General features: G+C 32.9%; 1 protein-coding gene across 2 annotated transcripts in view; it reads right to left on the reverse strand.

Moving 5' to 3' along the window:
- Dab (DAB adaptor protein) overlaps window positions 1–13843 on the reverse strand; it is a 115114-nt gene extending 101271 nt beyond the window's left edge. The window contains exon 1 of one of the 2 annotated variants that reach the window (XM_074251618.1): window positions 13391–13843. In XM_074251618.1, the coding sequence (XP_074107719.1) occupies window positions 13391–13427 (37 nt within the window). In that variant the 5' untranslated portion in view covers window positions 13428–13843. The remainder of the gene's footprint in view (window positions 1–13390) is intronic. The other variant, XM_074251620.1, reaches the window with a different exon arrangement.
- Window positions 13844–18284: the final 4441 nt, after the last annotated feature.

Below are 18284 nucleotides of genomic sequence, written 5' to 3' on the forward strand. Positions count from 1 at the left end.
ATTTAAGAATATGTGTACAAGAGGATTTTTCAAAATTTAAATTATTTTCGGAGATATAAGTATTTTTCTGACCTGGCATCCAAACTTGTTCGGTCGCAACTAATCGAACAAAAGACATTAGGGATTCTCCGTCTACCTGAATCCCTATTCTGAGTAAAACCATTTGTTCCTCTATACAAATATATATATATATATATATATATATATATATATATATATATATATATATATATATATATATATATATATATATATATATAGTTATTATACACATATATAGTTATATGAGAACCTGAGGTGACCCGTATCTGATACATTTAGTATTCACTTGCATCCAGCTGCTAACAGTTGAATTCTAACCTCTGAACCACGTGGACGTATGTGCTGTGAATTAAATAATGACAGTTAAAAATATTGTTTAAAAATAAAATGGATAGAAAATCTTCCGCGGAAAAGCGTACGCGTCCACATCATCAGAAGAAAAGGCAATTTCACGGTAATCGATACACGGCACAAGAAGACACCAATTTTACAAGTGCATCAGCAGCAAAACTAAAAAAATCTAATGATGAAGAGGTGATCATTGAAAATAATTACGGCTACTGTGTATTGGAGTTTTTCACGGTTTTCTCGATGATTTCTTCTTTAGTTTTGTGCGCTCAATGTAAAAAAGAGATTAAATTTTCACGCACATCTTTTCGTGGATTAGGTTTTAAAATTTCATTACAATGTGGTTGCGATAGTGTTCAATATATACCATCATGTCCATTCGTCGACAAATCCTTTGAAGTAAACCGAAAAATTATTTTTGCTATGCGGCTTTTGGGAGTTGGCAGGGAGGGAATAAATATCTTCTGCAGTCTCATGGATATCTGTCAAGGATTATCAATCAGTATATATTACGCTTGCATCGAAAACATCCATTTGGCCGCATGTACAGTTTATAACCTCATTATTTCCAAAGCTGTGAATGAAGAAAAAGAGTTAATATCAGCTAGTGATCCTAATGCTTGTTCTACGGAGTTTACTGTTTCTGGCGATGGGACATGGAAAAAAAGGGGTTTTAATTCTCTATTTGGAGTAACAACACTTGTAGCAAAAAATTGCAAGAAGGTTGTTGATACTGTTGTCAAATCTAGTTTCTGTCAAGGCTGTAATGTTTGGAAAAATAAAAAATATTCTGATATTGCTGCGTATAACGATTGGTATGAAAGTCATGAAGAATTATGTACAATAAACCATAAAGGAAGTGCAGGCAAAATGGAAGTTGATGCTATTGTCGAAATGTTCTGTCGATCAAATGAAAATCACGGAGTGAAATATGCTAAATACATTGGAGATGGTGACACTAAAACATTCAAGGGTATTCTCGATATGGATCCTTACGATGGTAACCCATTTGTCCAAAAAAAAGAATGCGTAGGTCACGTCCAAAAAGAATGGGTGCAAGGTTACGAAAAGCGAAAAAAGAAAATAGAGGGATTGGTGGAAAGGGTGAAGGCAAATTAACTGATAAAGTCATTAATAAATTGTCTTTATATTATGGCTTAGCGATTCGCCGGCACCCTGATTCTGTTGAGAACATGAAAAATGCAATTTGGGCTACTTACTATCATAGCAGTTCTACAAATGAAAATCCGCAACATATGTATTGCCCACCTGGTACGGACAGTTGGTGTAAGTGGCAAAAAGCTGCATCCGTACGTACATTAGAGGAGTTTGACCACGAGAATCCTCCTCTGTCTGATAACGTCTTGAAAGTAATAAAGCCAATTTACGAAAGCTTCTCATCAGAGGAATTATTGACCCGATGTTTAAGTTCAGAAACGCAGAATAATAATGAGTCTCTGAACTCTCTGATTTGGACTTTTGCTCCGAAACACATTCATTCTGGACTTCATATTATCAAGATGGCGACATTTATTAGCGTTTGTATTTTCAATGAATGCTTTATTCCTATTTTAAAAATGATGGAGCTGATGGGAATAAAAATTGGACCAGAAGCTCATTCATTTACTGGCAAACGCGACAACGCCCGGGTTGACCGCTCCGAAACACGAGCATCCATCGCTTCAAAGGAGGCCAGAACTGCTCGATATGAAGAAAGAAATGCAGAAAATAGTTTCTTTGAAGTCGAGGAAGGTCCAATGTATGAGGCAGGAATGGCAGATTAAATCAATGTAAGTTTAAAATATCATTATATGACTTAGACTAGAAAAAACTTTACGCGAAACTTTAAACGCGTTTTTCTCAAAACTGTCTTTTTCGGAACGATGACCACGATTTTTCAGGTTCTACTGGACCGATTTACTTGGAATTTTTATAGAGTCTTCTTTATTGGCTTGTCTATGGTTGGAACTAGCCCTATCCCCAAATTTTTATTTTAACTATTTTTAAAAAATTCAAAATCGTCAGAAAAAGTGGTCGAAAAAAAAATTTTTTTTTAAACAGTCGCCATTTTGTGAAAATTTTTTTCAAACTTTTCCCTACTTCCGACCATTGCGACATTATTCTTGATTAATAATCTTTTTTTTTTTTTTTTAGTTTTAGATTACTAGGAGGGTTAAAATCATGGTCATAGTCACGTGGAAATTTTTAAAGAGCCCCCACTCCGTCAGCTTATAATTTTAAAAATTTTGTACTTTTTTTAGTTTTTAATTTTTTTTTGTATTCTTCTAATGTTAACAAACAACTAATAAAAAAATGTATATTAAAAATATTAATTGTCTTTTTTTTACGACATTTCAAAAATTACCTGAAATTCATGTTTCTAGACCAGAATACCCCCTTAAGTGTCTCGTCCGGTCTCTCCGAAAAATTTCCCGTCATTAGGCAGACTCAAATTCTTCTATAACAAAGTAAACTTACCCTTCATCGATAAGTCGCCAGAGATCGATAATTATTCGACTCAGCACTGTACCTTCTCGAGTATTAACAGCTTCAACAATACTTTTTTTTACTTCTAATGGAACGCCATCGTCAAACAGTGATAAAATGGCAAGTTCATCGCTCAAATACCATAAGTGCGAAATCATTTTTTCACACGTAGCTGAAGAAATCAAAGGATTGATATGTTTGTACTCCAATAAATTTTTCATAAACTGCAAGTCATGATAAGCAGCAGTTGTTGCAGAAGTTGATGAAAACCAAGCTTTTAAATACAATGTGACTATAAAAATACAGAAATGACGAAGACCATGCAATTCTTTCTGAGAGAGTTTGAATTCATCTCTGAATAGATACATTTTCAAACTATAAATGGCCTTAGCCATCCATCTAGCATGATGAACAGCACCAGGACGTTTGAAAGAAATCTTTTCTTGAGGCATTTCTCCAAGGAAAATCAATGATAATTCCAATAATTCTTTATCTAACTTATTATAACATTTCTTTATCGATCGAAACTCAAATTTATGTAAATTTTCCTGAAACTCATAGTTTAAATTAAAATTTATCGAATTATTGATCAAAAACTGGAAATATTGATATTCGTTAATGTTTGACGATGAATATCTCGTAACGGCTTCACTTAATAAAAAAATCATAAGAGACCATTTTTGTAGAGCAGTAAATTTCCTACAAAATCATGAGTTCCGCAATCCGAAATAATTTTTTTCATCGACTTATAAAATTCATAATAAAAACGAATATTTTCCTTAAAATAGCCAAACTTCAACTATGAATATCTTTTAATCGGTTGAGTTTTTGAAAAAGTCATAAGAGACCTTTTTTGTAAAGCATTCAATTTCTCACAAAATCTATGCCATGGAATATTTTTCCAAGCAGTTGGAAGCGAGATATAAATTTTTTTATCTGATTATTCGAAAAAAATAGAAACCCGCAAAGCGGAGGACCTTCCCGTTATAATTAAGAGCTTATACTTGGAGAGAATTCTTTTTAGGTGTCTACGAACCTATTTTTCAGAGTATAAAGTCAAAAATAAATTATTCGATTTTTTTGACCCACCCTACTCCTCATAACACGTGCTAATTGTACAGTGTACACACGCATTTACCGTGACCGGTGCATTCCTCTGTGTATTAAGAAAATCATCAAGCTCATCCACTCAACTTCACTGAAGCCAATTACAGCATCGCTACTCATCTTTATTCACCCGCAATCATTGGCAACTCAGGTACAATTAAGTATTTATTATAAATCATCTGAGATCACTTTATCACAACCTATACTCTCAGGTTCCCTCTCTCTCTCTTACTCATTGTCACATGGCTTACCCATATGTCGCTCTTTCTCATACATATGTATGGCAGCCACCTACACTTTCCACCCAGCAACAATCACGTGTTACAAGTGTTAATAGAAATTCGTCATCATGCGGAAAAATCAAATGTTGCATTGCAGATGTTGCTTGGTGGGGATTGGGGGTGACTGCCACCAGCTCTTGGGCCTGTCGGCCATTCCGTGTTCAACGTTGTGTGTTCTATCTCGCATCCCGAGACTCACGTAATCAATTAAGCTCACTAGTTTAAGGCTCATTTCGCTCACACTGTGAAAGTTAGTTATATTGTTAATTGATTAATAATCCAGTGACTCTAATTTATACAGCTCATCCAATTAATCATTACTGTGAACTCCACAGATTCAGCTCAAGCTCTCTCTACACTTGCACTCACTCACTCTATTAATCATTGCATTCAGTCAATCTAATTCATACGCTCATACTATGACTATTAATTAAGTGTGATTAATTAATCGTCTGGTGAACCTTTCTACACCATTACTCATATTTATCGCTCATAATTGCTAGTGTTAATTACATTGTAAATTAATTAATAGTTCAATTGAAGATCAAATTTCTACAACTCATACTCAGTATAATTAATATACATTAATTGATACAACTCAATCAAACTCAACCAACACGTACTCATGAATCAATGTAATAATTCAAGATCATAATAAGTGTTCAAAGTGCTCAATATTTGTAAACTCCTCAAACTCTGTACAATCAAAACTACGCCTGTGATTAAATTTAGAATAAATATCATTATAACCACGAATGTGTCTCCTCCATCTTTTAACACCTAGTCCCGGCAAATAAATATTTAATGTTAAGACAATTATCTTACAGTCGGGTTTTGAGATTGATAGTTCATCTGCGCAGATGTATATCCTTCGCAATGCCCTAAGGCTGTCATCATTTTCGTCTTTTTCTACAATCTCTGACGGGGGAGGAGGATAAGGGTACGAAATGATAAATATTAGTCTTAATTCTTAATTATTATACTTTAACATTTTAGACATTTATATGGCGAATATTAGTGTTTGAAATAGTATTTTCTTTCATATAAAGAGTAAATTGTTAGGTTGAAATTGTAAATATTACAATGTGAATAGTAAAATCATGATTTTACTGTTTGAAGTGGTAATTTTTAGCAGTTGATCATTACTTATTATAAATCAACTGTTATTTATTACAGTTTACTTTTTCCCGTGTAGTAAAGTAGTCAGGAATTTTAATCTGATCAAAAAAAAATTAATCTATTTTAATATATTAAATCAGAAATATAATTAACAATCGGAATTGAGGAAGTTGAATGTTAGTTCAAAGTTATTTGGAATTTAATTGTTAGTTGGAAAATATTTTTTTTATAAAAATTCTAATGATTGAATATTTTAATGGCGCAATTTTAAGTTCAAAATAAAATTAATTATCATCAATTATTAAATTTTTAAATAAGTCAAATCCGTAATGTCAGTGTGAGATAAGTGTGGGTTATGCGTGAGTTGCATAGCATCTAGGTCTACGTTTGGTCACTGGACTGTTACTCCTGTGAGCCGAGTTAACGACCCTTGCATACGATTGGTCTCTGTGCGGGTGATTAAAAGTTTAGTTAGTTTGGTTAGTTAATAATATTATACGGGTAGACGCCGAAAGGGGCCCGTCACGTGTAGACGCCGAAAGGAGCACGTGTTAGAAATCGACGGGTAGATGCCGAAAGGGGCTCGTCGAGACTAAGTACATTGTTAAGTGTGGATAGTGTATGTGTGAGTGAGTGAACCTTTGTTAAATTTTTATAACTCAAGATACTGTTAAGTTTTGTTGTTAATAAATGTTAGCCAATTTTGTTAATTAATTGTTTATTATTCAACAGCACCTTCCTCCACTTTCTCTACCCTAAGATAAGGATTCTCAGCTCTGGATCGGTTCCAGGAACCGTAATAACAAATCCTGGTGGCGCCCTGATAATTATTGTTGTTTGTTAATTTAGTAGTTTATTTATAAAATTGATTAGAGGCTAACCTGAGCAGGTAAAACTGTTACACTTCAAAAGATTAAAAACCCTAAATACACAAGTAAATGGGAGTTTTATTGACCTCTGTATTGACAGCATGAAGGACAAGATCGTTAGAAACTTTTAAACGTTCAAAAAGAATTATATTTAAGAGAGAAATAAAGTTAAAACTTTTAAAATAAAATAATTTTTAGAGAACTAAAATTAATAATCAAAGTTAGCAACGAAGTATTAAATAACAATAACATAAATAAAAATAAATTAAATAATTACTAAAAAAATAAATAATAAAAAATTCAGCAATAGAAAATATTTAAATAATGACTAGAAAAGTTAATAATAAAGAAATAACATTAATTAAGTGAATAATTATATAAGAATAATGAATAATTATTATCATCTATAGAAAAGAGAATTAAATAAGCAAATAAATTAGTAATAATTATAAATAAAATAAAAGATTTAGTTAAATAAGAAACTATGTATTTGTGTGCATGTAAATGTGCTTGCACGTACACCTGTCCATAGATACAATATTAGCCTATAAGTAAGAGAGAGAGGCACATCATGCCTCTGGGCCCAAGGAAGGAAGTTCAAGCGAACATCTTGGAGAAACCGGAAGAGAGGGTAGAATCTAAGAGAAATAGACAGTTAATTGGATACTGTTTTCCCCCAAATAGTCATTTGGAAAACGCCCGAAAATTGGGGTTCCAAGAGAACTTCTCCATCAACTCCCTCTCGTCATCCTGACCCCCAAGTGTGCGTTTCCTCCATTAGCTAGTGACCGGGTTACTCCCACGCAGCTAAATAGTTTATTTAAAACTAAATTCAGTGTTTTATAAAGTTTTTATTGTTAAATTCAAAAGTAATTGATAGTAATATTTTAAAAATAGATTTTTGTAATTTCATATTAAATTGTAAAATAATATTTATTACTTCGACTAAAAAATTAAATTAATTAAGAACCACGTGTTTCGATGTAGCGACTACAAGGTATGTGCAAAACCAATTGTAGGTTTTATATTCTTGATCATAACATAAATAATAATTGAAATTTTTGTAAGAATTTATCTTGTAACTTTTTATTAATTTTTAATATATTGTATAATTAAATTTTGAAGTGAGTTAAATTATTTTAAAAGGTAAAATACCAATATCTTTTCACAATACTTCTCTGTTCCCAGTCTAGTGGTTGAAAAATACCAGGACCAAAATAAATTAAAATAATTTATGCCCAGTGATTTGGACGTAACACAATTTTGCTCGGATTGGCGGCGATCGATGTAGATTTTTTATGTTAAGAACTGATTAGTTTTTGAAAATGATCGGCAAAGCCGTTTAAAAGTTATTTGAAAAAAAAAAACACATTAGAAAAAAAATTTTTTCCTGTTTTTTTTTTTAGATTTCTTAAAATCTACCCGTCCGAATTGGTCGAAGTCATATTCCAAATCTAAGTTCAGACAAGCCCTTTCGGATGGCGTCAACCGCAATAGAATCGGTCTCACTGGTCAAAAGTTATGAGGTTTACATACCCCCCCCCACACACACACACCTCGTGTCGAGGTTGCTGGGTCCCCCATCGGGCGCCTCCCCAGATGGCGGATAGGGCAATGCCCAACAACATATTTGCACGCCAGATACGTCGGGTATCAAAGAAATAAAATACTTGGGGTGGACTAAAACCTAGGAAAAGATGACATGGAAATGTCAGTACAATTTCAAACATCGAACAATGGCCAACAGTCACCAATGGAGTGACTTGGTAGCAAAATCAAAGAATTAGCCGACTTCGTCAAAGACAAAAAGAATCTCCACTATGAGATCAGAAAATTGGTTACCTTCATCACTACAGCATATAGGCTGACCAACAAATCTCCAGGCATGTCGGCTTCATCGACCCAAACAACTCAGGGCCTGAGAAAAAAACCACAGCCACTCTTGGTCACTTCTAAAAAACCACCACAGCAAGGAAAGGACAACAACAAAAAGAGGCAGCTGTCCACGCCCAGCCCTTCTTCAACAATCGAGAGGCCAGCACAAAAAAAGAACAGCCCGGGAGGACACCTGGACAGTCGACCGAAATCGGAAGAAGAAAGAGAAAGAGCACGAAACAACGCCCCCCCCTACTATAGCGCAAAATCAGTCAAGTAAGGGTGCTTCCAAGAAACCGAGGAGGAATAAGACAAGAACTAAGGCTGTTCTTGTCCAACCAGTAGAAGACTAAATTTATACTGATATCCTAAAGGAAATCAAGGCCAAGGTAACCCCTGTCGAGACGGGCGTAGACATAAAATCTATTAAAAAGACGCAACACGGAGGCGTTCTCCTTGAAATGGATTGAATGACCGAAGACAGCAAGGCTTTCACCGATGCAGTGAAGTCAGCCACTGCTCCTATCGACACGGTCAAGACGCTAACACCAATAACAACGATCGAGATCCTCGATTTGGATGAAGTCTCAACAGATAGCGACGTCCGCGAAACACTTAAACGTAAATTCACTGATAGCCTGGAGATCAGGTAGGTAAATCTGACAAAACCCACACCACGAGGCGATCGGGCATTCTTCTGCGAAGTAGACGAGGCCAGCGCGATTAAGCTCTTGACAAGGTCCGTATAAAGATCGGTTGGATAAACTGCCGTATACGCCTAGTTGCAAAAGTAACCCACTGTTTTAAATGTCTTGGATTTGAACACCAAACACGTTAGTATGCGGGACCAGACAGAAGCAGGAGCTGCTACAAATATAGTGGAGAGAACCACAAGGCCGTAAACTGCACGGAGAAGCCAAGTTGCTTCCTTTCTACTCCGGATAAAGATGCCCAAGATGATTTGCTATAAGACAACCTAAATAGGTGCGCTTTGGCGCAAAACCTGCTACGCTAGCGCGTCTTTGAGAAAATCAACGTTTGTTTTATCTGAAAGCAATATCTCAACATTAACGGTAAAACATGATTCGCTGATAATCCCGGCACGGCAACTATATGTATAGTAAACTCGAAAAAGGTTACTGTCAACAACAACGAAAGCGGAGCAGGCTTCATCTGGATCGAGACTCCTACAACCTACCTGATGAGCGTCTACCTTTCACCCAACAAAGGCATTAGTGTGTTTCGCCAGAATTTAGCGAACATAGAAGAAACCATCGGCAAGCTCGACTGTGAAGTCATTGTAGCTGGTGATTTCAACGCTAAATCAGCTAAATGGGGTGCTGACTTCTCAGAAACCAGAGGAAACGAAGTTACAGACTTCGCAGCAAGACTCAACCTTATATTGCTGAATACCGGAAACACTACGACTTTTAGAAGACCAGGATACCAGGAATCTACCCTCGATATCACGTTAGCGACTCCAAGGATCGCGAAGATGATCGAGGATTGGACAGTATCAGAGGAATACAGTGGCAGTGATCACCAACATGTGAAATTCAGCATTCGATTAGCACCTGGTACGGTACCGCGTCGTGATCATCGACCACGGAAATGGAATGCCATGAAGCTCGATTTAGAGACACTGCAAATTTCACCTACACAGAGCTGGTCTTTCCTTCAGAACATCCCGACTCCGGATACCTGCAGTGAGATGGAAAAGGTAGTGCTAAATACGATGAAGGAAATTGCTGCCGCATGTCACGCCTCTATGCTGCGGCTGAAAAACGGGAGTTTCCACAGGCCAGTGTACTAGCGGTCAACAGATATAGCAGAACTTCGCAAAATATGCCATTAGCTACGTTGTCGCGCAACGAAAGCTGCGAAACGCTCCCCAAGCCAGGACTTATCTTTAAACGAGTACAAGCAGACCAAAAAGACGCTAAACCGAGCCATCAAAGCAAGAGACGCGATGTTGTGGAAAGAGATCTGCAACGAACTCGACAATGACATCTGGGGTAAAGCCGACCAAATTGTCGCCAAACGACTTGGAAAGGCTTCACCAGAAGCGCTGAAGTCTCCTGCCTTAATGGACAGTATTGTAGCGCAGCTGTTTCCTAAACAACCACCGCGGGAGAAAAGACATTACGAAAAAAATGGCAAACTAAAACCTTTTACAACTAAGGAGCTGCAAGATGCGGCAAAGTCTCTCAAGACGGGAAAGGCACCTGGCCCTGATGGCATCCCGAAGTCAGTGATCAGAACTTTAGCCCTGGAATACCCAGATATACTCCTGAACACTTACAATGCATGCTTGGTAGCTGACACGTTTCCCGCGGTCTGGAAGCAGCAGAGATTGGTTCTCTTAGACAAAGGTAAAGGAACCCCCGCACGCGACGAAAACATGAAAGACGCAAGAACGAGGATAAAGACGGAAACGCAGCAAGAGCGGTAGGACCAATAGACATCGGGAGGGATAAGCAGATGGATGATACGCCTGATTCCAAACATCAACGTCTGGCTTTCTCGGAAGCACGGGGACACGGACTTCTTCCTGACCCAGCTATTGACGGGATATGGGCAGTTCAATACCTATATTTTCAAAATGGGTTTGCACAGCACACTAACATGCAAATACTGCCCAGACAAAATTGACGACGTCGAACACACGTTCTTCGAGTGTGATCGGTCGAAAATCTACGAAAGCAACACCGAAGAAACAACTGACACCATGCTCTCTCCTGAGAGCTTGGTAATCTGCATGATCAAAAAAGAAGAAAACTGGTCAGCTGTCGCAGCCTAAGCACAGCGCCTTTAAAAAAAAAACAGAAAAGGACCAGAAACCAGTAGAAACCAGAAGTAGGCGTTGTGAGACGCAACATGAACTGGACTGAAGAAATGCTAACACGGCTCCGATCCAGTCTTCCCCGTAACATCTATGGGGAAAAGAGAGAGGAAGATGTTTAGTCGGTGTTGTTGCAAAGTAATATTGACTTCTGAGTCCGACATACCCAGGCAAACACCTAGTCCTGGCATATGGAAATGTATTTTACTTCCTCTATAAATTCAAAAAAAAAAATACACACACACATACACACACAGAAAGAAAATTGAAGGAATTTTCACTATTTTATTATCGTAATTTTTATCAAATCAAATAGTAACGGTGGACTATACTTCTCGTTTAGTAATTTTTACGATCTACTATTCTAAATTTTATTTAACGAACAAGGCTAGCGAGCGACCTACAAAGTCGAATAATTTAGAACAAATTATACAATATGTGTTTGTGAACTTTACAATTTAACTATTATAAAAATTGACAGTCCGTTTTTTCAAAGAAATTTTAGAGAGGGAGAGATAAGAGGTTGGACTAATTGGTACCTGGACAGTAACCGAAAAAAGAACTCAGAATTTTTGTCCTATACGGGAATCGAAGCCAGAGCTTCTTTGTTGGCAGACAGAGACTCTCCCTCTACTCTATTTAAGGTAAACTAGTTTTCATGTCCTTTAACATTTATGTAAGCTCGGAGTCTAGCGCTGTGCACGGCCATCACTCACACTATTTGAGAAACATTCCAATTCAACTACTGTTAAATTTGTTATAGTTATATTGGAAATGTACAGAGGCAGGACTAGAAACTTTAATTTTTTAATTAGCATTGGAAACTTTTTAGTCCTGGTACCAAGATCTAGTCCTGGCATACGTAAATGTATTTTACCTCCTTAAAAAAAAAAAAAAAAAAAACAGTATTACGGACACCATCGGAGGAATAATCAGGGAAGCTTTCTATGACCTTAGATCGTCGAGATCTGAAGAAAACTCGATTTTCACAAAACAAGGTAAAGCCATTAACTTCTCAAATTAAAAAAAATTTTCAATATTTTTTAGCGGAAAGTTCAAAATTTTTTTTAGAACCGGTGATCAAAAAAATCTTAAAATTTATCTGATGGAGTTTTATGATAAATACTAAAAAATTGCGAAAATCAAAAAAAAATTTTTTTGACTGTTCGATTCAGCATGGAATGCCCCATGTTCTTGATTTATCGGATATTTTGCCGGTAAATAAAAAAAGACACTGATAAAAAAATTGACTTGATATAAAAAAAAAATTCTCAAACCAAGAATATCATTCCGAAGAGTTTCATCACCTTCAATCATGCGATAAAATTCTTAATCAAAAAAGTTGTTCTTGGTTCAAATAAATGTTACTTGATTTCACAATTTTCTTGCTTGATCAAACTCTTCTAACTAATAATCTTGGTTCAAGAATTTTTGTATTAAAGTTAAATTTTTCTTTTTTAGTGTACTCATGCTCATAATTCTTAGTGTAATTTAGAACGATACATCAGCTTAACATTTCTCACAAACAATTTTCTAATTCACTTAAATGGATTTTTCCGGTTTAAGTTAATTTATTGTCGCAACCATTACCGAATATAATTATTTTTTTCTTTTCGCTTTATGTAATATTAAATAGCAAATGAAATTTTTCAATCAATTAAAGAACATTGGAAAGAATAGGAAATCATTTGAATTGAGACTACAATTTATTCGAGGATATTATTAACCTGTAAAAAATAAACAGATTTACAAGCCCGCTGTATAATTAACGAATTATACAAATGAATCAACAGGCTCATAACTTAATGCTGAGCGTCATTTGACTCTCCTCAAAAATCAACAAAAAGAGTCGTTTCGAATTTTTTGAAATATTTTTAAAGCTCTTCTTTTATGTGAGTCAAAACTCGTTTAAAAATTTTTTAATAGCTAGAGTTGCGCGCTTCTCCAAGCGGTGATTCAAATACATTCATAAATTATTATTTAACATCATTATAGGATCAACACATGACTATTACAAAACTTGAAATATAATTATTAACTGTGAATGTATTTGAAAAAAGTCACACTGATAGATTTATTTTTCTTTAGATTTATTTTTCATTGAATTATTTTTCACAAGATCAAAAGTCTCATTATTTTTATACTTATAAGTCACCCCAAGATCGTCTCTTTATTTTAGATTATTAACATTAATTTATAAATAATCATATGATAATAGATCAAATTTTATATGATCCTGATTTTTTAAATTATAGTTCAATTTCACGTCACCCTGTCTATTATTAAAAAAAATAAATTTTAACATCATATAATCTTTTGGTAAACGATAATGAGAATTGATACATATTGATACATATTGCTCTTTAACGTTGACAATTTTTAGTTTCCGAAAACTTATTAAATAAATATTGGTCACTTACATTTGCATGGGCTACTTTTTTTTCGTAGAGTTTGCATTGAGAAAAAGACACAAATGAATAGTTTATTCAAATATTGCTGTTCAAATCCGTATGTTGTTATATCAAAAACTCATTCCAAAGAATCTTTTAACATAATCACATTAAGATGAAATTTTAAGATTCATTTTTTTCACGTAATATTTTTCTTCTTGCAAAAAATATATAGAGGTGAAAGGTTCAATTCACTAATACAGAAATACCTTCAAAATATCACCAAAAAACAAGGTTCAATATATTCTTTTAAGGTGATTTCTTGAGTTATGACTTTAGCATTGAAATTCTAATAGTCATCCACCAAAGTCAAATAATATATTTTTGATGTTATAATATAAAATAATTTTATCGATTAATACTGCTAAAGGAAAATAATTTATCAACAGCTGTGACTGAACTAACAGAACTATTCTCACAATTTCTTAAATTCCCTGTCTTTTTTCTTTACTACCTTCATTGATCAATACTTCAACCCCTAGTTCATAATAAATATAACTAGTTCTTAAAATTTCCGCTAGAAGCGCTTTAGTAGTATTTCGGTTTCACACATCGTCAATAGTAAGCAAAAAAAAATCTGTTAAGTTGTTAATAATAATAATAATAATAATAATAATAATAATAATAATAATAATAATAATAATAATAATAATAATAATAATAATAAGTAATAAAAGTCTATGCAACGATTACCATTATCTTATTGGTTTTGATATAACTATGAAAGCTCAGTAGAATTTTAAAGTATCAATGAATCGTTAAAGATGATTTCGCAGCAGAAACGTTAAATTTTGTATGCAATTGCGATGAGCGATTTTTACAGCGTTTTGTTCCGAGTTTTACAAGTGCTCTAAAAGAGTTTTCTGAACTTCATTTTACAGAAATTATTTGTAAGATTTCCAAGGACTGTTATAATTTTTCTACTCAAATTTTTTAAAAAAAAAAAAAAAAAAAAAAAAAAAGTTTTTGTTAATTACGAAGTACGTAATTTTAGGAGAAAATACTAGTAAAAAAAGAAACATGCTTATCACACATTTCGATCTTGTATTATTTTTTTATAATCTATGATTACAATTAAATATGTAAGAAGCAAGAGCGCCGTATAATTTAAAGTTATATAGAAGTTGATGATGTAATTATTTTTTTTATTTCTTGATAGATTATGAAGCAAATAATGCACCAAAATACTATAGTATATATACTTCAAAAATTACTATTATATGCTCTAATAAAGAAGTATCATTTTCTACTATAATTGTATTTCAGCTAAATAATGTTTCATCAAATTTAATATCTTGATTAAAATTTGAATTGAATCGATTTTGTGAGCCAAGTTTATTTATATGTAGAAAAAAATGCGAAAAAAGGCTCGTTGTACCGGCCATTTACAGAAATTCCTACTCTATCCTAATTCAAAATGCCCGAAAAATTATAATTATTTAAGAGTTTAAAAAAAAGAACACTTTTTTGAGATAACTTTTTAGATCTTTTTCTAATCGACTCAAGACCCTTCAAACTTTTTATCCTTAAGAAACTGCATTAAATGCGGCAAGGATAATTTATACAAATTTTTTACATTCATGTGCAGTCAGCGACAAGGACTTCTCCCGAAAGTCTTCTACATGTGATACAAAAATGATCTAAAAACGGATTTTACACCAAATCACCTCCAATAAAGATCGCGGGGTGGGTGTTAACAATAAAAAATCTTAATTTTTAAAATATAGCTTCAAAAAGCTGCAAATTTAGTAACCCTGATTCAGAAAGATGATTTGAAATGATTACCTCCATGGTAATTGTATATCTATATAGTGTTAAAATCCGATGATTTTAAATCATTTCAAATTAGATTTCTCAGTCAGGGAAGGATCTTTTATTTGTCACATACAGATCATCTCAAGACGGATTTCAATAAATTCTACTTCCGATTCGGTGGAATGTGGAACCTGTGCATATCAAAATAATACTCCAATTGAATTTCAAGTCTAGATCTTAAACAACAATTCTATAAAGTACCCAGCGGAGCGGGCGGGTAACAGCTAGTAATCATATATAATTATACAAATAGGGGCATTCCATAGTGACTGGTGGGACATTTGACTCTGGAATTCCATCCGTTATAAGCTACAATTATGTGACTGAAATTTGTACTATAGTAAAATTTATTTTATAATATAGAAGAATAACTAATTAACATCATTTTGTCAAAAACCTCGATTACTTTTTAAATTTCTCGTAATTATCGTTTGATTGAGTGTGACTGGTAGGACATCGAAAAATCCTTCTTTCTAACCGAGGTATACTTAAAATCGAATTTCAGTTCGACCACTAAGCTTTTAAAAAATACTTCCCTCTCAATACAAAATTTATTTTACTAACATTCAATATTATGAAAAATTAGACTGATTACCTGCGTAGGAACAATTAAAAAAATTTTTTTAATTTTGGCTGGTGGGGCAGGTATTCGTGACTGGTGGGACAAGTACAAAATGCGTACATAAAGTTGTTTAATAAGAAGATTTTATATTATTCCAACCTTAGAATCATTATTGTTAGAATCATTAATATACATATGTAATAAATGACAACGCGATTAAGATTTTAAATTATTAAAGATAAAATTTAAAAAAAATATTATTAGAATAAAAACTTTCAAATGAATTTTTGAACAGAAAACATCTATAGGAGTTGCTTTTATAATAAAAACTCAAATTTGTCTAAATTTCCTTGAAACTCACAGAATAAATTGAAATTTTTCGAATTATTGATCAAAAACTAGAAAAATTGATATGCATTGATGTTTGACGATGAATATCTCGTTAACGCTCAACTTGATCGAAAAATCATAAGAGACCATTTTTATAGAGCAGTAAATTTCCTACAAAATTATGAGTTTCATCATTCATAATGATTTTTTTTCATTGAGTTATAAAATTCATAAGAAATAAAAAATTTTCCCAAAAATAATTAAACTTTAACCGTTAATATCTTTTAAACGGTTGGGTTTACGAAAAAATCGTAAGAGACCTTTTTGTAGAGCATTCAATTTCCTACAAAATCTAAGGAACAAGATATTTTTTCAAGTAGTTGGAAGCGAGATATAAATTTTTCTATCTGATAATAAGAAAAAATAGAAAACTGTAAGAAGGAGGACCTTCCCGTTACAATTAAGAACTCATGCTTGGAGAGGCTTTCTTAGAGGTGTCTAGGAACCTATTTTTCAGAGTACCAAACGAAAAAAAAAATATTCTTTTTTTTTGAATCACCCTAATATCTATATATACAAACAATAGAATAGAAATTATTGAAAAAAATTCGAATTTCGTTTTTAATTCTTTTCAATCAATATTTTTAAACAGGGATCTTAAAAAGCATCCCACGCTTTTTTTAAAATGAAATAAATTTTTTTTTATTTACACTATTATTAATTTATATTTATTGAAATTTTTAACACTATTCCTAATTTAAATTTATTAAAACGTATTTTCTGTTTTTTTAGTTCGGTTTTATATAAAAATCGTGTTTTTTAATTTTTTAAACTATTATCTATTTTCTACTTTTTAGTTTGGCTTATTTATAATAGCTTGTTTTTTTAATTTAAAACTATGATTTGGCAACTAACTTACCAGCATGCACTTTGTTAATATTAGATAAATCGGTTAAAGATAATGGTAGGAAAATTAAAATTTCTGCCTTATCGACTATAGATGAAAATTATATAAATTAACAAAAATCTTATTTTGCAAATTGAAAAATGGAATAATTTTATCAAATTAGTGTATTGTCACCGGCCCTCGATAAATCTACAAAGTTTGAACGAAATCTGGCCGTTTAAAGTGGGTCAAAATAGCGCCCAAAGGACTCGGTTACCAACATACAAACATACAAACATAGAAACAAACATACATATACACAAGTGAAGCTAAAATAAAAATAAAAAAACCAAACGTGTAAAAATAAAAAAAAAGCGTGTAAAAAAACTTTCGTAACAGAATGTAAAGTAAACTTACACTTGAAATGCCTTATTAAATAAATTAATTACCAATATTAAACAAATATCATTAAAGTTTTTTTTCTCATCATCATGCCACTAAATAAAATTTCAACTGTTCAAAATATCAAAATTACGCGATTTGCCAAACTGAATAAGGATAAAAAAAAAATTTTAAGAAAAAAATTTTTTTTAACAAATTTCAAAAATTCATATTTTTGGAAAAACAAAAAACATAGTTCCAAAAATTTCAGGATCTTTTTAGATTGGAACAAGGTAGTACACAAGACAATTTGAGCAAAAAATTTATTGTCGACGGTCAAATTGGACAATTTTTTAAAATTCCAAATTTCACAAATTGGAGATTTTTCCAAATTTTTTTTGGAAATTTTTTTTTAATAGCCTCAAGTTTCCCCTTTGAAATTTACCTCAAGCGAATTTTTTAATTGCAATAGTTTTCGAGATTTCTAAAACATAAGTTTGAAAAATATGAAAAATAGTGAAATTTTGGATTTTGCATAACTTTTGAGAAAAATTTTTTTAATTCTCAAATGTTTCGATTTGACATAAAAAAAATCCTCACCAAACAAGAGAATGGAAAAAATTCTTTTTTGTTTGACATTGAATTTACAAATGATTTACGCAATTTTTTACGAAAACCCATTTTATATTCTTAAAGTAGAGACTTTGCGATTAGCAAAACTCTCAGACAAAGTATGATTATCCCTACAAAAAGATTAGTTACCAGCTATTTAAAAATTACTAAATTTCGAAATTTAAAGCAATAGTTTGCAATTGGGTCATTCCACGTCATATCGACAAATAGTTGGAATCAATCTCTTTCGATTTGGACAAATTTTGGTCGGAAGTTTT

The sequence above is a fragment of the Cotesia typhae genome, unplaced genomic scaffold (assembly GCF_013202065.1).
Source record: "Cotesia typhae breed Kobodo isofemale line unplaced genomic scaffold, CoteBio_Ctyphae contig_77, whole genome shotgun sequence".
NCBI classification, from domain to species: Eukaryota; Metazoa; Arthropoda; class Insecta; order Hymenoptera; family Braconidae; genus Cotesia; species Cotesia typhae.